Here is a 21677-nt window from a genome sequence, read left to right as displayed (position 1 = left end):
CTGCCCTAAAATGAGATGATGGTTAGCAAAGGCTGGGGTTGTGTACCTAAGGAGAGCATAGGCCAGGGGCCCAGAAGACTTGCAGCTGGCTTCTGGCTCTGCATCTCGGGCCTGGGTACACCCAGGCGTGAGGACAAAGCTCACGACATTATGTCTACAACTCCTTCAGCCCCAGTTCCTAGCACAGGGTAGGCTCCTGATGGAGGTTCCTTGTTCCCCCTCCAGCCCTGAGCAGCCCCGAGCTTGGTGTGACCACACTAGCCCGATAATCACTACACCGACCTGACTGCAGGGGACCCAGTGCCACCTGGGATGCGAAAACGCCCGGCTTATGCCGAAGGCCCAGTGAGAGAGCTGGGCTGTTGAGGTGTCTAATAGCTTCGGAAGCATTTGGGTTTTTCAGAGAGGCTGGATGCACGCACTCTCCACACACAGAGCGTCTGTGGTATTGTCAGGGGCCCCAAGATTCTCCTTCCATCTCTCCCTGTCCTGTGGACACGAGGCATTCTCCTTGACTATGGGCACATAATTCCCCAAAGTGCAGCTGACCCTGCCAAACCTCTGAGGCTTTGGTCTCCTGGAATCTTGGGAGCATTTGTCAAAACAGCTGCAGAGGGTGCCTGGTCCGAGGGGGTGGGCTGCCGTACAGTGCAAGCCTGGAAGAGCTGTGTCCTGTGACCCGTGGTTGCAGACGCGCTGGTGGCCATGGTTGTGTGTGGGGGTGGGGGACATGGGGCAGTCTCCCTGCAGAGTGGGCTGGCCCACCTGCCTTGCGAAGGGAAGAGGGAACGCCAGGACAGTTAAGTCTTCGTGTTGGGGGAATAGCTAGTGCGCCCCCCCCCCATTTTTAAAAGGTCCAGAAGAGAGCGTCACGGTGCTGTGTCCCAGTAGCCACCACGGCAGAATGCGGCATCCTCGTTCCTGTGCAGGAACTTTGGAACCTTTCCTCCTGGTTGCCTGGTTACAAGATCATCTGTCCAGAGTTCCCCAGAAGGGGCTTGGCTCGGGAGCCACGGGAAGGGGAGTCGGGAGAGTGGCTGCTGTTGGGAATGCAGTGAGTACATTCGATCATATCTAATTCCCATTTATATTACGTCGGACAGCCCCACTGCCCAGCTGCCCTCTTGAAGCCTCGGACCGCTGGGGTTTTTTGATGCATGAATGAAGACTGGGAAGTGGGCCAGGACTTGGCTCATGGGCTTCTTCATCATTTATTAGCTTCTAGTTTTAATTGTTTCCCGACTTCTTTCCAGATATTTATCTAGCAAGAATTGTCAGTTCTTGCTGCGCTGTGCAGGCACAAGGGGCAGGCGCCAACTGCAGAATTTTAACGGCTCTTCTGGGTGGCGGGCAGGCTTTCAGTCGAGTCCAGCAGGTGTTGGGAAAGCAAGTACCTACTGTGTGTTGGACGGTGCCGCATGATGAAGGGATATGGGGATGGAGTGGACGAGGCTGCTATGATAGGGAGGCCTGTTGTCCCTGGGGAGGCGGGGAGCCAGGTACTACCACACAGAAACTTACATGTTGTCTCGAGCGCCACCCGGGCTACAGGCCCGGGACGTGTGACATGAGGCAGAGACCTCTCTAAGCCTCAGATTCTCTCTGGAATCCGAGGTGACAAGGCTAGCAAGGGTTAGTGATGACACACTGAGATACCCAGCAAGTACTGGGTGGGGGCAGGCCATTCTTTTTGGGGTGCTGTGTCCCAGGGAAGTGTGGGGGGAGCAGAGCAAGGACAGGACTCTGGGCTGGGGAAGTAGGCCATGGATGTGCCACCTGCCTTTTCATTCTGGTCTCCTCTGTGAGACTGGGGTGTTGGGGGAGCCCCGCAGAGGACACATGGGAAATGACAGGGGTGCCATTGGCGGCTTCTCTTCCTTCCCTTCCAGAAGGAACCCTAGGTTGAGTAGACCCGCCGTGTTGGTTCCTGTGGTGGTTTGGTGAGGTTCCTGGATCAGGAACCAGGACTTGCTCGTGTGTGACCTTGGGAAGTCCTTCCTCCATGCTGGGCAGCCTTGGTTTCCCCATCTGGTGCTGGTTGCGGGGGGAACTGGGCGATCTTGCTTGTCACCCGCCCCTGGTTTCGTGATTCGGGTAGCCTTAGTTAGGCAAGTGTGAGTTAATTTTCAGCCTCGGGTTCCTCATCTTTGAACTGCAGTGAAAGTACGTACCTCTGGGATTGCCGTAAGGATGGAACAAGGCCCCGCTGACCTGGGGCCCGTGCTGCGAGTCTGCCGGCTCTCTGCGGGTCGTTGTCGTCAAGGGCAGTCAGTGCTGTGGTTAAGATGATGGGCTCTTGAGCCAGACTATCCAGGCCTGGGTCTCGGCACTTTGCACGGGACCTCCTCAGAGTCTCACTCTTCACTCCTCTCCCTGAAAGGCGGAGAGAAATGAGCTTACTCTTAGGGCCATTTTACGGACAAGGAATGTCACACTAAATGACAGATGCAGAGAAGTGGGGTGCCTTTGTCCAGAGTCGTCCAGCTAGTAACTGCTGAGCCTGGACCAGAAACCTGTAGCATTGTGCCCATTGCTTGGGGCGCATGGGGCAACACTACTGGGGGGCCAGCCATGCCCTGGGCCCCCAGCTCTGCCCCCACTGTGGAGCATTGGTCCAGAAGCTCCAGCTCCTTGGCAGGCCTGGCCCACCAGACCTGGGTGCGTTTTCTGAGCCGGTGCAGGCCATTCACTGACTGCTGCCTCTGCCACTGGGGACAGTCTGGGACTGGAAATGTTTGTTTCCTGCTCAGGCCTGGAGGAGGGAGGACAGGTCCCTGGTGAGGCAGTCCTGCCACCAGCCCCGACTTTCCCGATTTTGCTTCTTCCTCATCATGTTTAGGAGAATTATGGAGAAGACCGGGAAGCTTCGTGTGCAGGGCCATACACGTTTCTCACAGAATTCCCATTTTCTTGGGAACTTGTTGGATTTGCCATTTGCTGTGGGGCCATAGTGATCGGCAGAAACCATCAAAACCTGCAGGTCCCTCATTCACATTGACAAGCCTGGAGGCCAGTAACATGGCTGGACCTTGTTGGCATAGAGAATTGATTTGAGGGGGAAGAAAAGATGGGAAATAACAAAATCCCTCAGTTTGTCAGCTTGCTTCTTGAACGTGAGGTTAAAAACCCATTTTAGACTTGGGCTTTTTAAAGACCGATTCCTTCTGAAATTTGGCCGAAATGATTTGAAACAAAACGATCGCAGACTTGATCAGAAAGTGGTAATATCAGGCTCTCTTCGTGGTCTGGACTAAACGTCTGTTAACAGTAGAGTTTGTAAATGTGTGTGTGTGGCTATTGTTTCTTCACTCACTCGTGCTCATTCTTATGATCCTGGGTTTGGGTTTACCCATTTATTTTATTTTTTAGAAGGGAAGCCTTTTTTTTTTCTAAGATAGAGTGGTAAGAGGATTGGGGAGATCACCCTTCTGCAGGCAGAATTTGAGCTTTCCGGCATGTCGTGCCAAGTCGATGGCTATTATTCCTCCAGAAAATAATGTCCTTTTTTTTTTTTTTTTTTAACTTGCTTTTAACATTCTGCCCTTGGCATCTGTTCCAGGCATTGTGGACGAACGTAGACTGTGTTCTGACAATGGGTTAAAGCAAGCACTTATTGAAAAGCATTCTCTACTTAATTACATTTCCTTCTTCTGGAAGCTATTTTAATTTTTTTTTTATAATCACATGTTAATTGTGTATTAGCGGGGCCTTTCTGATTAGTTGAAAACATAATGAAACCTTTGTAAACAACACAGAGAGAAAGAAAGAGGAACGTGTGAAGCAGAGACAGTGGTGAGGAGCCAGTTCTAAGAGGCCCAAATAACTACATTTCTTGCTGCCAGAGAGGGGTGGAAATTGTACCTGGAAGTCCCTTTTCCGTCCTCCCTCTTCACTCGATCCTGCTGTCATTCATTCATTCATTCATTCACCCACTCATTCATTTATGTGCTCGTTCACATTCATGGCAATAGCTTCCTCTGTTGAGCACTGACCAGATGAACGATTCTTTACGCGCATGCCCTACATCCCCTACAGGTGTTCATGCCACTGGAGGAGAAGAAACTTAGCCCCCGGTCTCATGTTCAGCCGAGGCTAGAAGCAGGAGAGCCGGATCTGTCAGGCTCAAGGACCCCCAGCCCTGGGGTGGTTCTGGAGTCCCCATGCCCCTTCCTGGGCAGAACTTGCTCCAGTCTGGACACAACCTGGTACCTGTCCAGAGGGCATATCGGTTGGAGGAGCCACAGGGCTGGGCCTCCTGGGGGGGGGTGGGGGGGGAGCAGGGGGCCAGGGGGAAGGTAGCTTGCACCGACCTTGGAATGTGGCAGCCAGTGTTGGTTTTTTGTTTTTTTTTTTTGTTTTTCTTCCTGCCTTTTAACATCTTTATTGAAAGCCCCAGCCCCAGTTTACAACCCCTGTTGTGGTGAGAAGGGCCCCGAAGGCCGAGCTCTGTTCCCCATTTAAAGGGCTGGGCTTCCAGGGGTTTTGCAGTTCCCAGGCTGTTATTAGGGAAGCGTGGCTGGGGCGTTTGAAATGCAAGTGCTACTGTGAGCGAGCGCCAGGTTCACCGTGCGCGCTCCAAGGAAAGGCTGCCAAGACAGTGTTGTGAACAGCCGCCAAGCAAAACACGCACATGCCGTCCAGTGGAGCCAGCTCACTTCTGCAAATAGAGGAAAAATTGACTTTCTGATTTGGAGTGTTTCTACAACTAAGAAGAATCACTCCAGTGATTGTTCTAAAAATATTCTGGAGGCAGCACGTTCTCGAAGGCCTTGGGATTCTGAGCGGTCCTTAATTGTACTTTTTATGTAATCTCTCTGGATCGTGTGTTTTTTTAAAAAAGGAATTTACTTAAGCCTGCGTGGTCATCTCCTCGCTCCCCCCCCCCGCCCCTGTCCCCCCCCATAAGTATTGCTGCAGCGTGAAAGAGTGCCGCACACAGCAGAAATTGTATTTTTATCTCTTTGACTTCAGGAAGTATATTTGGGTTTTCATCTCCTGCAGCCGCTGTTGCAAGGCTCACATCTGAGCAGCCGAATCTAGGGCAGCCCCTGACGTCCCTTCACCGGTGGCAGAGCCCCGTTCTGGAGGGAGGCGTCCTTCAGATGGAAGGGTTTTGGAGGAGGGCTGGGGAGCGGGGGTGCTGGCACCGTTAAAGCCCCCCTGCTCCCCCTGCCTGTTCAGGTTGGCATTCCCCTTTCCAAGGCACAGAAGCCCCCCTGGGAGCCCTGGACCCGCCGTCCCCGGCGACTCTGGGATTCAGATGATTTCTGTAATGATGAAACTGGCTGGGATGCCCCAGGCTCGCTTCTTGCCAAAAGTGAATGATGTTGGTTCCTCCTCCTTCTCTCTCTCAGTTTCTCTCCACCCTCTTTCCCCACCCCTCCTTGCTCTCTTCCTGATTCCCTTTCTCTCCCTCTCTCTCTCTCTCTCTCTCTCTCTCTCTTTCTCGTGCAGTCAGTTTTTCCGCAGGCTCAGCCGCAGAGCCTACAAGGAAGCCGGTACTGAAGGTGAGGGTTCTGTCCCCAGGTTGTGAGTCCGGACATTTGGGGCTGGATGATTTCTCGTTGTAGGACTTCGAGCAGCACCCCTGCCCCGACCTAGTAGATACCGGTCACACCCTCACCTCTGCCAATTGCGGCGATCCAGAATGTCTCAGGACGTTGCCAAAATTCCCTACGGGGCAAAACGGTCCTCAGTTGAGTACCACTGGTCTGGCCTTTTATCCCAAACTTACGGCCAGAAAAAGGCCCGGAGACTATTAGGACCCATTTTTAGGTTTACCAATCAGCATTAATAGCAGGTTGGAATCAAAGGCCTTGGAAATCAAGCATGAGTCCCCCACTTGATTTTTACCCCCAAAGTGAATTTTTGAAAGAAGTCGCAGGATGAGCCGGGTTTGAGTGGTGGCAGTTCTCTCTCAGATGTTTCCTCCGTGGAGCTTTGAAGACAACTCGGCTAGCATTAGGTTACTGATCATCTTATCAGTGAACCAACAGTTGTGAGGAATTTGCCAGTGTTTTTGGCATCGTATGCTGGGACGTTCTCCCCTTTATTGCCCTTCCTCCTTCGCTTGCTCGCACCCTCCCTTCCTTCTCTCTCCTCACTTCCCTCCTTCCCTGAGAGGTTGTTACCCCATGGTAGGCACCGGACCTAGCCTGCTCACGGGCAAGCCCCTCATTCTGACGACATATGCTGTCCCCATTTACAAGAATCGTGGTATGCGGCTTGAATGTTGACTCATTCCTGGGGCAGCTGGGAGGGTCAGGTGCCAGGTGTCATTTCATCCATCAGCAGACTCCTCTAGATTTCTCGAATCTAGAACTGGGTGGTCGGCGGGTTTTGTGCCGGGCTTCCTTGCAACGCCGCGTGGCCAAGTATGCGTGTGACCGCAAGAGAGTGATTTCCTGGGCTCAGCCAAAACCCAGGCTTCCGCTGGCTTCTCTCCGCCAGCTGGCCAGCAGAGCCAGCCTGGAGGTGCAAGAGGGAATTCACAGGACTGCACCTCCCCTGGGGCCTGGGCTTCTCGGCTTCAGGTTCTCCAGTGCAAACCTGACAGCACCATCCTGGGGGCCTCCTGGCTCCAGAATGTACAGGCAGTTTGGGCTGCAGCTCCCCTGCCTCCCCCCGTCCCCCCCACTTGCTCTGCCCATGTCCTTTGTCATCACCAGCACAGCTCCCCTGCCCCTTGGCATTGCTGCTGCTTTCGTGTGCCCTTGGTGGGGGTAGGCAGGGGGGAGCAGTGCTGTGAGATCCTGCTGGCATGGGCGCTGCAGGCCAAGGGCAGGAGCCACATCTCCACCAGCCCCGAGCCACGGTTGGATCCAGCCATTGGGCTGCCCAGCCACCATGCTGAGGCTGCTGGTGTTTGGAGAGGGGCAGTGTTGAAGGCATGCATGTAATTGTCTCCCCGTCGCGCGCGCGCGCGCGCGCGTGTTTGTGTGTGTGTGTGTGTGTGTGTGTGTGAGAGAGAGAGAGAGAGAAAGGGAGAGAGAGAGAGAAACTGTGCATGAGCGAGGTGGAAGTGCTCGGTCTGGCGTTTCCATAACCTCTGTGGCATTTGGTACGTCTCTGAATCCTCCCATTTTCTGATCACGCCTGGCAGCTTGGCTGCACACGGAGCACCCGGAAACTTCGACACCGAGCTGTGCCTGGCGAGGATGACCATCTCCCGGCTGCCGGCGGGTTGGAGGAAGCTGGCACCGTGGCAGAGGCAAAGCGCTGCAGAAGTGCCGCAGGTTTTTCATATGGAAATGTGAAATAATGGGGTGATTAAATAGAGCTGTATATTAAAGTACATCTGACATTAGAATTACCATAATGTGCTGTAGCCTTAGGCTGAGTACTTTATTTGCCATCTGCGTCGGCCCAAAATCCCCCGGGGAAGCGCTAAAATATTCTGAATAAACTCAGCTCGAGTTCTTATTGAGAGTAAAATACCATTTGTGGCACGTCGTATTGATTCGTCTTAATTGTGGTGCAGAAAAGAACATTCACTCGCTGATGACTTTTGTGCTCGGTGACAAGCTGGCTGGAGTAACTCAAACACTGCAGTTGGTTAACCTGGACGGGGCCAGGCGGGCACCTTGGCTCCAGCCAGGGTGCCACGGCGCTGCCACGGAGCCACCCCGGGCGCGACACTGTAGGGGGGCTCCCCGCCAGCCCCACCCCGCTCTCCTCCAGGGAGGGTGTTGGGGCGATGGGCATCCCATTCAGGGGCGGGGAGATCTTCGCAGTCTGCTGGCAGGCCCCTCTCCACGCCCGGCCCTTGCCTCCAGCCACGAGAAAGCGCTGACCGGCTACGGGCTACGGAAGGACGGACGAGCGGCGGGTCGTCCTCCAGGGGCCGTGGCCTTGGTCTCCGCCTGTGGTTGGAGAGATGTGCCGTGCATAGTGAAGAAAACAAAACTAAAAGAAGAAAAAGAGAAGGGGAGGAACACATCCACCCGAGCAAACCCCAGCTTGGCTGGTTGCTGGTTGGTGGCCGTGGGACCTGGTAACGGTCCCCGCAGCCCTCCGGGAGGGGGAGGGGTGGCACGTTAAAGACAGATGACTCGTTGGTGGGAAAACACTTGGTGATCCAGACAGTGCCCCCCCCCATTCACACGGTCCAGTTTTCATCCTATAATTGCCTGTCATTATACACAATTTAAATATTCAAACATCCTCCACAAACCTTGGGCTAGCATGTTTTTATTACAAATTCAGAACAAGGGAATAACCTTTAACTTCAGAGACAAATGAGACAAATTTACAAGTGCATGTCTGCTGTTTTCTTGTGTTTTATCAATCCCTGCGGACCGGAGCACTTTGGCTATAACGCCACTCTGAACAGTATACATATATTACTACTTGTTTGCAGTGTGTGGGTAATGAGTCCCCTTTGCATTAGCTAAGCTATATAACTCGGCGTCGGGGCTCTCCGTAACGTCAATTATCTCCTCAGAGCTAAACGCACCCTCCATTAAAACGAGATTTACTGCCCCTGCAATACTTCTTGGGGTGGAATGTGGAGATTTTTGTGGATTTAAGGAAAGGAAGGAAGCCTTATTCCTGCCTTGTGAAGGAAGTCATGAATAATGGAGAAGAGAGACTTCCTGTGTCAGCCAGAACGCGTGCGTGAAGATACCCACGAGGTGTGCACACGCCCGCACACACCGGCTCTCGCACACACCGGCTCACACACACTGGCAGCTCACGCCTTGAGTTGTTGTTGTTTTTTTTACCTGTTTATTTCTTAATTCACTCTATTTTTCCATTAAATGATAAGGAGGATTTGCTTCATGCTTCCCCTTCACATTCTCTGCTAAATTCCCGTCCCCGGGGTGCTACAGTACTTTCAGAAGACCTCATATAGTGGGGGGGCTGGGGGGGCAAAACCACCAAAATAAGTCTCAGCCCACCAGAACCCACTGTTGTAGGTCGTTTTCAGAGAAGCCTACAGAAAGATTTCAAGGGAATCTGACGACGCATTCATCTATTTTGGGGAAGACGTACTATTTCCAGCTGATTTGCGTTATGTAAAGGGGGGGAAGCTCTGTAAAGATGATCTTGAGGAATTTTCGAGAACGCCATGAGTGAGTTACCACATACAAAATCACTCCGTGTGTCCTGCCTCCGGCTCTTCCATCTTACTAGCAAACACCACCGTTCTCACCCTTCCCCGAGATGCCCCCGCGGTCAGCAATATTGCTTTGTTTCGGGGCTGGGTGGCTGTTTCCTGAGCCTGAACTGCACACCTGGTCTGACCACAGAATCGAGCAGTTGAAATCGAGACTGGGGAAATCTAGGGTGCATAGTGCCTGCAGCTGCAGTTCAGTTCTAACACTCCTTTGTTCTACTGAGAACCTGGACCACCCTGTTCCTGACGCTGGCTCACAGGCCTAGGGCTTCAGATGAGAACCTTGCTGGGATAGTAGAACTCCTGCTGGAGAGAGCGATTTAGAAGCCACCTTATAGGCTAGTGAGCCTCATAGACTGGATTTTAAATGTCCTCTTTGTATTTTCCAGGCCCCCCCACCCCCACCCCTACTCCCGGTTTCATTTCTTTATATCTTATGGTTTCACAGTTTGGAAAGTGTGGATCTGGTCTCAAAAAGAGCCCTTCAAGGGGTTCCCCTTCATCCTTTGGTTGTACTGACATTTTGTTGCATGGAACAGTTTTTGACTCAGGTAGGCCTTGAGTGTGGGTTTGAAAATCTTCATATTTAAAAAAAAATATATTAGAGTTTTCACTGTGATGGAATTGAGAGCAATGGAATTTGATCTGTATCCGGCTCCGTTTCTTTGTGTTTTCAGAGCCTCCTCAGATTGATCTGAAACCCCCCTTTCGGTCCCACATCCTTTTCCTTGCCTCTGTGAATCTGGGGTCCCATTTCCATGCCTCTGTGTATGCAGTTTCCTCTGCCGGGCACCCTCTTTTTTCCTTTCTTTGCACCACAGACGCCTTCTTCCTTCTGAATTCAGCTCCAGGAGCTCCTCCCCAGAGAGGTCTTCCTGACCCTCCCACACTGGCCGTCTCTCCGTCCTCTGGATGCTGTGCCTCAGGTCACAGCCTCTCCTAGTGCCCTCGCGGCCTGAAGCCTTCCTAGACACGTGTGGACTCATTAGCGCCTGCCCTTGTCTGCAGGCTCCTTGCGGGCAGACGTTCATCGCTGTGTCCCTCCACTGAGCCCAGGGCCTGGCGCCCAGCAGGTGTTTCTGTGTTGTAGGGCCAAGAAGGGGGCGGAGCAAAGGACTACCTGGTATTGGATAGATCTGTTCATCTTTTGCTACCACAGTGCGGTTGCTGGGGTGCCAGATGTAGTGTGAATTGGGTACTGTCCTGATGCACCCCTTGGCTTCCTTAAAAGAAGGATAAGGACACCTGAGAGCAGCCCCTCTTCTCCACGTTTAATATTTAGCCCTGGGTTTGGACGGTGAGTGTGGGCGAGTGAGGACAGCCCTGCATGACGAGCGGGTGCCTGTGCAAGCCCTGGCAGGCACGTCCCTCCCCGGCTGTGTCTCCCATTTCCCCTCCCGGGCCTTTCTCTTCTGTGGCGCCCTGAGGGTGTGAGTGCAGGGCCTTCCAGCCTCGTCTTTTCCCCGCGTCCGGCTGGCACTCCCGTCCGTGCCGTGTTCCTGCCGGCCTGCCTCCTCGCCGGGTGCTCTGAGGTTCCTCAGCAGGCTCCGCTCTGCCTCAGGATCCTTGGTGTCCACTCACCCACCCCTGCTTCTCCGCCCCTACCTGCGGCCGCCTGGAGGGGTGGGGACATGGCCGATCCCTCTGACTCTGCCTGCCTGAATGACTGAATAGAGGTGAATGAATGAATGAATGGATGAATGAATGAGAAGGGCTTGTCCCTGGAACATTTGGGACACAGTTAGGTTTCCTTGGGTTCACTCACTTCTCAGCTGTGCCTCTTTTGCTCAAAGCAAGATCCGGTGGTGTTTTTGTGCACCTGGCTGCCTAGGGGAACGTTGGAGGCTTGAGTTGGAGGCTGTGGGGAGGCTGGAGGCCCGGTCTCCCAGCCCTGGTGAACTCCAGGCCTATGAAGCACACAGTGTACGTCCGCCACAGGGATGCTGGCAGGATCCGTGGCCTGTCCCCAGACACTGTGAGGCGGAGCGGACTTTTCCCACCTGTGTAAGGTCTCTGTTCTCAGCGAGCCGCACACGGCATTTCCTGCATGAAGCCTGCAGCTTGCTGGTGGTCATGGGTGCGGCTGGAGTGGTCTGTGTGCCTGCTCCGTGCCCCTGCCCAGGCCCATGATAGTGGAGTCTGCAGTCACCAGCTGTGTGTCTGGACGCAGCACAGGCCCCGGGCTCAGACCCTGTGTGAATCTGGCTTCTGTGATCCAGAAGTCATGTGACCTTGGGTCCCACATTTAGCTGTGATGAGACTTCATTTCTTTTTTATATAAAGTCTGGATTAAAACCCACTTTCCAGAGTTGCTGTGAGCATCTGCCCGAGAGCACAAGTCCAGCATTGGCACGTGCAGATCTCATCGCATACGAGTGAACACGCCAAGGTCAAGGACAGATTATGATAGTACGTGTGATCAGTATCAAGTAGCATTCCCGAAATGCCCGGGGAATACAGCGGCGGTGGTGCTGGGTCTGAAAAGACATTTCTCAGGCAGAGAAGGAAAGGCAGGTAATCTGGGCGCAGGAAACGGCAGGTGCCAGCCTGTGTGCAAACACGTGGCCCCAAGGAGAGGGCCGGGACGGTGAGTGACGGCTGAGTGCCTCGCACTTCCCCTGGGCAGCGGGGCCGTCAGCCCTGTGGTACGGGAAGATGGGGGGGGGTGCTCGCCCGCCCTGCTGACGCTGGCTTAGAGTGGGGCGGGGCGGTGGCTGAGGCCTAGTGTCCAGCTTCTGTTCGGAGTCCCCTGGGATCCTGGCCTGCCTGGGTGGTAGGTGCTGCGGCTGAGAGGCGTGGGCGTGTTGGGTGGGGCCTGTGCCCGGCGCGCCCAGGAAGGGGTGTACTAGCTGAATGCTGAGCTGAGCCCTGTGGGGCCAGGCGGGGTCACCCAGACCCGGGTGGACACCTTCGTCCAGGTGACGATGTGGTCAGCAGTGCTGGCCGTGAGGACACAGGTTTTCGCAGGTCACCCACAGTTCTGAAGCACGTGCACATTAGTCCCTGTGTGGGTGGCCACAGTCACAGCAGTGGCCAAGGCTAGCTCGGTCCCTGTCCTCAGGGAGCTTGGAATCTAGCCTGGATGATGAATTTTAAATCAATAACCCAGGGCCAATAAGGTGGCCTTGAGCAACTCGCTTAAGTTCCCCGAGCCTCCTTTATGGCTCCTGTCAGTGGTCCTCACGGTGTGTAGTTATCATGAGGACTAAAGGGGGCCGTGCAGACGAGCGCACCATGGCACAGGCTCTAAGCCCAGTTCCTCCAAGCCCGTGCCGCCTTCTCTCTGCTGGCACCCCGGCTGCCTACCTAGCTGTGCTCATACGTTGCATCAGATGATTCAGAGGGGCGCCAGGTGTTCATTCCCCCCTGCAGCGTGAGCTCTGTTCATCTAGGGCGAGTACTGGCGGATGCCCAGGGTGCCCAGCTCCTGTCTGTGCACCGAACAAAGGAAGGGCCAGTGGGGTCTTTGCTCCCAGCAGGACACACACCGCCACCTGGTTAATTCAGCCCCGTCTCACCTGGGCCGCCATTTACCGGGCTTCTGTGCCCTGGGATCCACGGAGGGCAGAGGCACGCTCTGTGTGGTAATAAGGATCTAGAGGATTCCAAGGCCTGGAGGAAGAGTGCGGATTGGCCACGTCTGCCACGGGCAGTGGTGGAGGGGCGTGGGCTCCGTGAGGCAGAGGCTGGCTGAGCCCCAGGGAGACCACACAGGAGTGGTAGATCACGCCCCCCCCCCCCCCAGCACCAACAAAGCGCATCTCTTACTTTTCTATGAGATGTAATCAGCATGATTTCACCGAGTTACCGTAGTCCTGGCCCAAAGCAGCCCATCTCCACTTTCTGGTTAGCACATGGGCTGGAACGAAAGGTAAGGTACTGAGGCAGGGCCTCCTCGTTGCCATGCCCAGGTGCCTTGGCCTGGGAGCCCCAAGTCTGTACACGTTTCTCTCTTGACCGGGCTTTTATCAGTCAGCACAGGGCTCAAGAGCGCAGCCGGCTGCGGGGCCTCAGGCAAACCGCCTTGCCTCTTCCAGACCTCAGTGTTCTCCTCCGTGAAATGGGGCCAGTGACCGTTCTTATTTCAGGGCTGGTGTGGAGCCTCGGGCAAGGTCAGCTCTACTTAGCTGTGGACAGGCCTGTGTAAGGATTCAGTGACGGGCTGTGGTTACTGCTGTCGTGAGTATTCCCATAGCGCCAGCTTGGAGAGGGGCTGAGGTTTGACGGCGTACCTTCAGAACAAGCAGGGGTGGTTATAGATGTCCTAGACGGCCACGCTCAGAAATAATAGAAACACAAAACCTACAAAAACTGCCGAGGTGGCCAGCTGACATTTTCTTTCCGGGATCATGAAAGGGGAGATGAGTGTTCAACTAACAAGGGGTCTACACATCCAAGGGATAATAATGATAATAGTTACTATCGTTTCGGAACAGTGGAGACAATATTGTTAGCAGTTACAGATTTGGGAGCTGGACTGGGTGGCTGGCCAGTGAACCAAGCCCTCTCTTGGGGCACAGGGGACCCTGGAATCCAGCATCCTGCCCCTGCATCTGGGTCCTGGGTCCTGTTGTGCTCCACACCCCCCCCCCCACCATGGGCTTACTTGCTTTGTGAAACGTCTCCCTCCAGGGGCCAGGCCTGCGGTGGCCTCACTTGGGTTCCATGAAAGGATAATCGGTGCCCTTCACCGAAGGGGCACACAGCGTGGCCGGAGAACCTCTTTCTTGGCCATTTTCATTGTAAAACAGGCCCTGACGAGTGTAGCGGGAAGGATCAGTCCCTCAGGTGGTGCTGAGCGCTGGAGAGTGGGCGGGGAGTGAGCCCAGGGTCGGGAAGCCTGAGTGGGCCACGGCCCTCTCCCTGCTGGCTGTGGGGCTCCCTCCACTTGCTGTCCTGAGCTTTATGGCCCGCTGGCCAGCGGGCAGGGATACAGCCCTCGCCTGACCTTGCTCGGAGGCAGGGTGAGTAACGACGAAAGGCGCTAACGCTGGCCAAAACGCTAACCCAGCGGCAGAGCGCTCTGCAAACTGCGAAGGGCTGTGTGAAGCCGTAACCCGGTTCTTCCATCAGCGTCCGAGGGCCTGGATTCTAATTTTGCCTCCAGCTTTGGAGAACGGCCCGGGCAGGATCTCACCTGTGGCCCTGTGTGAGCTGGGGGCAGGGGGCATCCTTGCTGCTCCTCCGAGCAGCGTCCCCCGCAGGCGCCAGTGCCGTTCCACGGGGCGTCAGTGGCCTTTGGAGAGACCTGTTAAATGAGCTCGCTCAGCTGTGGCCTTTTCATTGAATAATTACTCAATTAAAGGTTTTTTTTTATTGAACATCCCTGATACCTTTATTGGTATTATTAGAGTAACCGGCATAATAAGAAGGAACAATTATTTAAATGCTCATTATAAAAAAAAAAAAAAGGAACAACAACCTTCGCAGCGGAGGGAGGCTCTCAATCCATTGTAGGAGGGTCCAGTTGCCGGTCGGTCCCCAAGCGTCCCCGTAAGAAATGATGTTTCCTCACCGTGTGCAAGTTTTCACTTCCCTGGAACCTCTCATGCGTGAGGCAGGCTGCATTAAATTCCTGGCGGGTTTTATCACAGCCAGACTTACATAGAGGGGCACCCCTGAAACAGGCACCGCCAGGTTCAAGGACACACAGAAACTACAAAGCCCCACTCACACCGTCTGCAGCGTGGTGCTCGCTTTACACAGGGTGTCCCCAGACAGGATCTCACTGGGTACCCCCAGCCCTCTTTGTGGAGGCAGGTACCTTAGTCCCATTCTACTGATGTGGAAATCGAGGCTCAAAGAGGTTGTGGTTTGAGTGACTTCACCGTGCTGGGAATGTCAAGGCAGAGGTAGGACCCCAGGCCGTCACCCAGGCCCCCGTCACCTAGAGACGGCAGGGAGGGTTTCCAGGTTGAGAAAATCATAAGGACTGCTCTAAAGAGCCAGTAGAGCAGAGAAGATCCAGTCTGGGGTCCTGCGAACCGAGAGTCAAAGTGTCTGAGGAAGGAAGCAAGCAAGCAAGGACAGACACGGGCCCTGGGTTCTGAGTCGCCAAGCCTGACTGCATGATCGAAGTGCAGCTGACATTTCTAGGTCTGTAGGCCGCGTTTCGTGTTGCTGAGTATGTCGCTTCAGAATAATCTAGGCATCCGCCTATCACGCGGAGCCCCAGCAGCCATGCTGGCATTGTGGTGGGACGTGGACCCTGTCTGGGCCGCTGGCAAAGTGGTCGCCTCGTGGAACCTCCAGCTCACCTCGGGGCACGTGGCCCTGAGCTTGAGGCGGGGATGACCTCTGGGCCTGGGACTGGGAGGGGGCCATCCCTCTTGCCAAGGGTCTTCCATCGTGTTTAAAAATGAGCTGTCCAGGACTGGTATGCTGCGAGTGTAAAATATTTAGTGAGTTTTGAATAGAAAAATGTTCTGAGTGGCTCTTCGAAGACTTGCGACGTTGCTCACTTGTTAAAAGTGAGCAGCCCTACTGCTCAAGGCTACTTCTAGGCAAGAGAGAACCATGAAGTGGCAATATGGAAATGAACATTTTATTAAGAAAAAAAAAAAAAGCTGGGGGATAGTGGAAAGAGCTGTCTGGGGAGGGCCTTTGAGGGCTGCGAGATTTAAAAAAAAGTCAGAAGCTGTCAGATCCTGGGAAGGCCATCGCCTGCAGTGCATCTTGCCATCGTGCGGAGGGAAGTCAGGGAACCAAAGGGGTTCAGGGCTGCGGGAAAAGAAAGAGTTCACCCCGGCGTGAACAGGGGCCCTGAGATCCGATTTGATGGACACGTAGCTCTTCCCCACCTGATGGTGAATTACGGACAGGTAACTTCCTCTCTTGGCTGCTCCAGAGTTTTAGAAGTGTCTTTTTAAAATTTTTTCCTTTTTTCCTTTTTTTTTTAAAGCAAGAAGTGGAAACATCTGAGCTCTTTAGAACATGTAACTACATGCTTCCCAGCAGCTGCCATGTTGAGTTAAAAAAATGTTTTAATCGGCCATTTCGGCTGAAGAGCAGTCTTTATTCCTGGCCTGCCGGGGAATTCTGCATTTTCTTCTGATAACCGCATTCCTCACCTGCATTAGAACTTTCTAGAAAATATGTGGCCGTCAGAACAAGAAACAGGAAATGCTCTGGAGCTGAAGCCCAAGGAGATGAAGATGATGAGCAAAGAGACTGGGAGAAGGGGGTGGTCCCACTTAAAAAATGAAGAAACAGAGCAGCTGTGTACCATAAATCGATTAATTAGAGTTTCCGAAAGCCAAGGTGAAGGGTACAGAAATAGTCTTTAATTTGAAGATCTATGACCTTGTGGGATGTGGCACTTCATTTGTGTTATTAGCTCCTGTGTCAGAAAGGGACATTTTATTTATCTTCTTGTTATTTATTACGTATTTATTCTGCCTTGCTCTCCAAGAGGGTGTGAGGAGGAGTACTAAATATTGTGGCTTCTGGCCGGCTCTCTCGTGAGGGCTCTGTTCTCCCAAGTACATTAACTAATAAGCTAGGGCAGGAGGTGGTGTTCTCTCTGCCAGCTAAGGGCATGCCGGAAGGGAAGGCCCAGGGTGGGCACCGCCATATGGCGGGCGCCCCATGAGAAACATGGCGGCCCAGGGCCTTGGAAGGCCTCCCTGTCGTTTTCCAGGTGGGGAAAATTCTCCTCGGGGACTCCAGCCTGGGGAACTGAATTGCCCAGATGGACTGGGTACACTGGAGAAAGAAAATGGCCTCAGAAGTTCCCCTGGAAGTGTCTGCAAGCGCAGAGTGAAGCCAAATCTCAGGATTCTTTCTCCTCTCTGTCCTTCCCCCTCCCCGTGGGTCTCCCTACCACCAAACACGCAGACGCAGAATAGGAGCCGAGAGCGAACTGATCGCTGTGGGGCACCACACTCCTGAAGCACGTCTTGGTTTCCAGTGGTGGGTGTTCTGGCCCAGTTGGTGTGGGGGTCTGGGCGGACGCCCACCTTGCCCGCCAGACAGGCCGGCCCCTTTCTGTGACACCACGCGCACTGCGTGGGGCGGGGAGGTCTCTGTCCTCTGAAGCTGTCCATCCGAGCCTGTGGAGGACAGGGCATGGGGTCTTTCAGTCACTTGGTTTTTACAGCTAAGTGTGAAGCCCCCTGAAAACATAACTCGTGTGCTGAAAACAAAAAATAAATCTCCGCGCGGGATTTCGAAAGGTCTTTGGGGAAAGGCTGAGATGGGGGGGGGTCTTCGCCACTCTGCACCCTGCTGTGTTCTCAGGTCACCTTACTGATTTGGGGTCTGGAAATTAATTTGCAGCTTTGGCCTCACCAGGGAGTCTGCGGCTACCATACTTTGTCAGCGTTAAAACCTTCCAGGTACAGGAAAGTTTGAAAGAACAAAAGGGGTTGTTGAAGACCGAGGCTGTGATGTCTTGTTCCCTGTTCCCGCCCCGGCTAGCCAGCGAATCTCGAGGTAGAAAGCAGGGCCTGCCCGCACCTGCCCCTTTTAGAAAGCATCAGGAGAGAGTCAGACTGGAAAAGCAGTAGGCTGCCCCCAGAGGTGGAGGAGGGCGGCCACAAGACACCTTCTGGATGAAACGTTCAACCTCCGTTTTATAACCACTCCAATGATGGACAAAGACAGTAACATTTTTGGCTCAGTGCCACAAGTGTCCACTAAGATTTGCTCCCGATGTCACCAGAGCCAGTATGTAACAGATCCACACTTGCCACCATCCATCCTGACCACCCCATCAGATCTGACATTCTCGCATTCAGTTCGCCTTCCCGCCGAGGACTTCACGTACGCCATGGCTGCCTGCCTCTCCCCTGCCAGGGGCCTATGGAGGCTGGATTCCGAGAGGTGGTTAGGGGTGTGTGTGAGGCCTCAGGGAGAATGGGGGGGGGGGGGCAGTGAGCTTCCTAACATGCTAAATTCCTTCTGTTTCTGTGTATTCGTGTGTAAATTTGACGGTGCTTTGTGCATGTGTGCTGGTGTATGAAACCCCAGAATTTCCTATAGCTGAAATCCCAGATGACACAGAGGTATCAGCCATTTCTCTTTAAAAAAGTTTGCTGGGCAATTGAGCTTGACTTGTGTTTTTTAGAACCCCCTTGGATCAAATATGGCCTAATTGGTTCTCAAGGTGAAGGAGAGCAGCGAGCGGCACTATTTCCCCCGGCCTCTCCCCCCCCCATCTTGTGGGGCCTGGAGGGATTTGAGACCCTCATAACTGGAGGAGGGAGTATGACTGGCTTGTAGTGGTAGAGGCCGGGGATGCTGCTGAACTTTCTACAATGCACAGGACCTCCCCCACCCCCGCCCGCACCCCCAGTCATACTGGTCCAAATGTCAGTAGTGCCTTGGTTGACAAACCCTGGTCTGTCATGGTTGTGGGTGTCCCGGCTGTTTTATCATTGATTTCAGGCATTCTCACAACACGGCCTCGTTTGGCTTCGGAGATAATGGGGTAAGAGGAACGTTTCTTTAGGGGAGCAAGCCGAGGCCTAGGAATTGGGGGTGCTTGCTGAGGTCGTGTGGCCGATCAGGGCCCTGCCGGGCTTCTTCAGCCCTCCAGTGGGGTCGGGTCTTGGCCGGAGGGTCCGACACATCGCCGGCAGGCCCGCTCCGAAGGGGCCCCGCAGCCGCCTTCCAGAGCCGCGCGGATCCAGCACTGGCTTCATTCCCCCCGTGCGTCTCCAGGTCAGTGGCCCCGCGGTGCGCGCGCCCGGTCTGCTTCTCACGCGCTCTCTGCCTTTCTGTCCGTGTGTCTCCCCAGGTAAAGATGAGCCTTCCAGCTACATTTGCACAACATGCAAGCAGCCCTTCAACAGCGCGTGGTTCCTGCTGCAGCACGCGCAGAACACGCACGGCTTCCGCATCTACCTGGAGCCCGGGCCGGCCAGCAGCTCGCTCACGCCGCGGCTCACCATCCCGCCGCCGCTCGGACCCGAGGCCGTGGCCCAGTCCCCGCTCATGAATTTCCTGGGCGACAGCAACCCCTTCAACCTGCTGCGCATGACGGGCCCCATCCTGCGGGACCACCCGGGCTTCGGCGAGGGCCGCCTGCCCGGCACGCCGCCCCTCTTCAGCCCGCCGCCGCGCCACCACCTGGACCCGCACCGCCTCAGTGCGGAGGAGATGGGGCTCGTCGCCCAGCACCCCAGTGCCTTTGACCGAGTCATGCGCCTCAACCCCATGGCCATCGACTCGCCCGCCATGGACTTCTCGCGGCGGCTCCGCGAGCTGGCGGGCAACAGCTCCACGCCGCCGCCCGTGTCGCCGGGCCGCGGCAACCCTATGCACCGGCTCCTGAACCCCTTCCAGCCCAGCCCCAAGTCCCCGTTCCTGAGCACGCCGCCGCTGCCGCCCATGCCCCCCGGCGGCACGCCGCCCCCGCAGCCGCCCGCCAAGAGCAAGTCGTGCGAGTTCTGCGGCAAGACGTTCAAGTTCCAGAGCAATCTCATCGTGCACCGGCGCAGCCACACGGGTGAGAAGCCCTACAAGTGCCAGCTGTGCGACCACGCGTGCTCGCAGGCGAGCAAGCTCAAGCGCCACATGAAGACGCACATGCACAAGGCCGGCTCGCTGGCCGGCCGCTCTGACGACGGCCTCTCGGCCGCCAGCTCCCCGGAGCCCGGCACCAGCGAGCTGGCCGGCGAGGGCCTCAAGGCGGCCGACGGCGACTTCCGCCACCACGAGAGCGACCCGTCGCTGGGCCACGAGCCCGAGGAGGAGGACGAGGAGGAGGAAGAGGAAGAGGAGGAGCTGCTGCTGGAGAACGAGAGCCGGCCCGAGTCGAGCTTCAGCATGGACTCGGAGCTGAGCCGCAACCGCGAGAACGGCGGCGGCGGGGTGGCCGGGGTGGCGGGCGCGGGCGGCGTGGGTGGCGCGGCCAAGGCGCTGGCCGACGAGAAGGCGCTGGTGCTGGGCAAGGTCATGGAGAACGTGGGGCTGGGCGCGCTGCCGCAGTACGGCGAGCTGCTGGCCGACAAGCCCAAGCGGGGCGCCTTCCTGAAGCGCGCGCCGGGAGGCGGCGACGCGGGCGACGACGACGACGCGGGCGGCTGCGGGGACACAGGCCCGGGTGGCGCGGTGAACGGGCGCGGCGGCGGCTTCGCGCCGGGCGCCGAGCCCTTCCCGGGCCTCTTCCCGCGCAAGCCGGCGCCGCTGCCCAGCCCCGGGCTCAACAGCGCGGCCAAGCGCATCAAGGTGGAGAAGGACCTGGAGCTGCCGCCCGCCGCGCTCATCCCGTCCGAGAACGTGTACTCGCAGTGGCTCGTGGGCTACGCGGCGTCGCGGCACTTCATGAAGGACCCCTTCCTGGGCTTCACGGACGCGCGCCAGTCGCCCTTCGCCACGTCGTCCGAGCACTCGTCCGAGAACGGCAGCCTGCGCTTCTCCACGCCGCCCGGGGACCTGCTGGACGGCGGCCTGTCGGGCCGCAGCGGCACGGCCAGCGGGGGCAGCACGCCACACCTGGGCGGCCCGGGCCCCGGGCGGCCGAGCTCCAAGGAGGGCCGGCGCAGCGACACGTGCGAGTACTGCGGCAAGGTGTTCAAGAACTGCAGCAACCTGACGGTGCACCGGCGGAGCCACACCGGCGAGCGGCCTTACAAGTGCGAGCTGTGCAACTACGCGTGCGCGCAGAGCAGCAAGCTCACGCGCCACATGAAGACGCACGGGCAGATCGGCAAGGAGGTGTACCGCTGCGACATCTGCCAGATGCCCTTCAGCGTCTACAGCACCCTGGAGAAACACATGAAAAAGTGGCACGGCGAGCACTTGCTGACTAACGACGTCAAAATCGAGCAGGCCGAGAGGAGCTAAGCGCGCGGGCCCCGGCGCCCCGCACCTGTACAGTGGAACCGTTGCCAACCGACAGAATGCTGACCTGACACTCGCCTCTGCGTCTGCGCCACTTCGTCCCCCCGCGCGGTCCCCGGGGCCCGGGGGAGGCGGCCCTCCAACCTAACCTGTGTCTACGAAGTCCTATGGAAACCCGAGGGTCGATTGAGGCAGTAAAAATTGTGGAGCCTTTTAACTGTGCAATAATTTCTGTATTTATTGGGTTTTGTAATTTTTTTGGCATGTGCAGATACTTTTTATTATTATTCTTTCTGTTTAAATTCTTTTAAGAGATTTTGTTGGGTATCCATCCCTTCTTCGTTTTGTTTTTTTAAATTTTTTTTTTATTTTTTTGTTTTTGTTTTGTTTTTAACCCAGTAGTAGCCTGAGCAATGACTCCCAAGCGATGTAGAAGGGAAGCTTATCTTTTAAATTATAATTTGGGGGGGAGGGCGCTGCTTTTTTGAGATTTAAGCTAAGCATGTGTAATTTCTTGTGAAGAAGCCAACACTTAAATGACTTTTAAAGTTGTTTACTTTTTTTTAAATTCCTTTTTTTTTTCCCCTTTGGTCCTGAAATAAAAAGTGGCATGCTGTTTTTTTTGGGGGGGAGGGGTGGATGTACAGCGGATAACAATCTTTAAAGTTGTAGCACTTTGTTTCAGAATTGGAATTGACATGCAGCACTGATGATGTCCTGAGTAACAGAGGCCTTTCCTGTGTTGGTTTCAACCTTTACTTACCTAAGGAAA

At 55.3% G+C, this 21677-nt stretch overlaps 1 protein-coding gene across 1 annotated transcript in view; it reads left to right on the top strand.

Annotated features, from left to right (window-relative positions):
* Positions 1–21677, top strand: part of BCL11B (BCL11 transcription factor B) — a 93580-nt gene that overhangs the window by 70215 nt on the left and 1688 nt on the right. The window contains exon 4 of the mRNA XM_045775419.2: positions 18858–21677. This exon is cut by the window's right edge and continues 1688 nt beyond it. Within this exon, the coding sequence (XP_045631375.2) occupies positions 18858–20908 (2051 nt within the window). The 3' untranslated portion in view covers positions 20909–21677. The remainder of the gene's footprint in view (positions 1–18857) is intronic.

This window comes from Ursus americanus, chromosome 26 (assembly GCF_024610735.1).
Source record: "Ursus americanus isolate L20-20 chromosome 26, mUrsAme1.1.p, whole genome shotgun sequence".
NCBI classification, from domain to species: Eukaryota; Metazoa; Chordata; class Mammalia; order Carnivora; family Ursidae; genus Ursus; species Ursus americanus.
The sequence above is the reverse complement of the archived record's forward strand: the minus strand, read 5'-3'. Positions and strand labels throughout refer to the sequence as shown.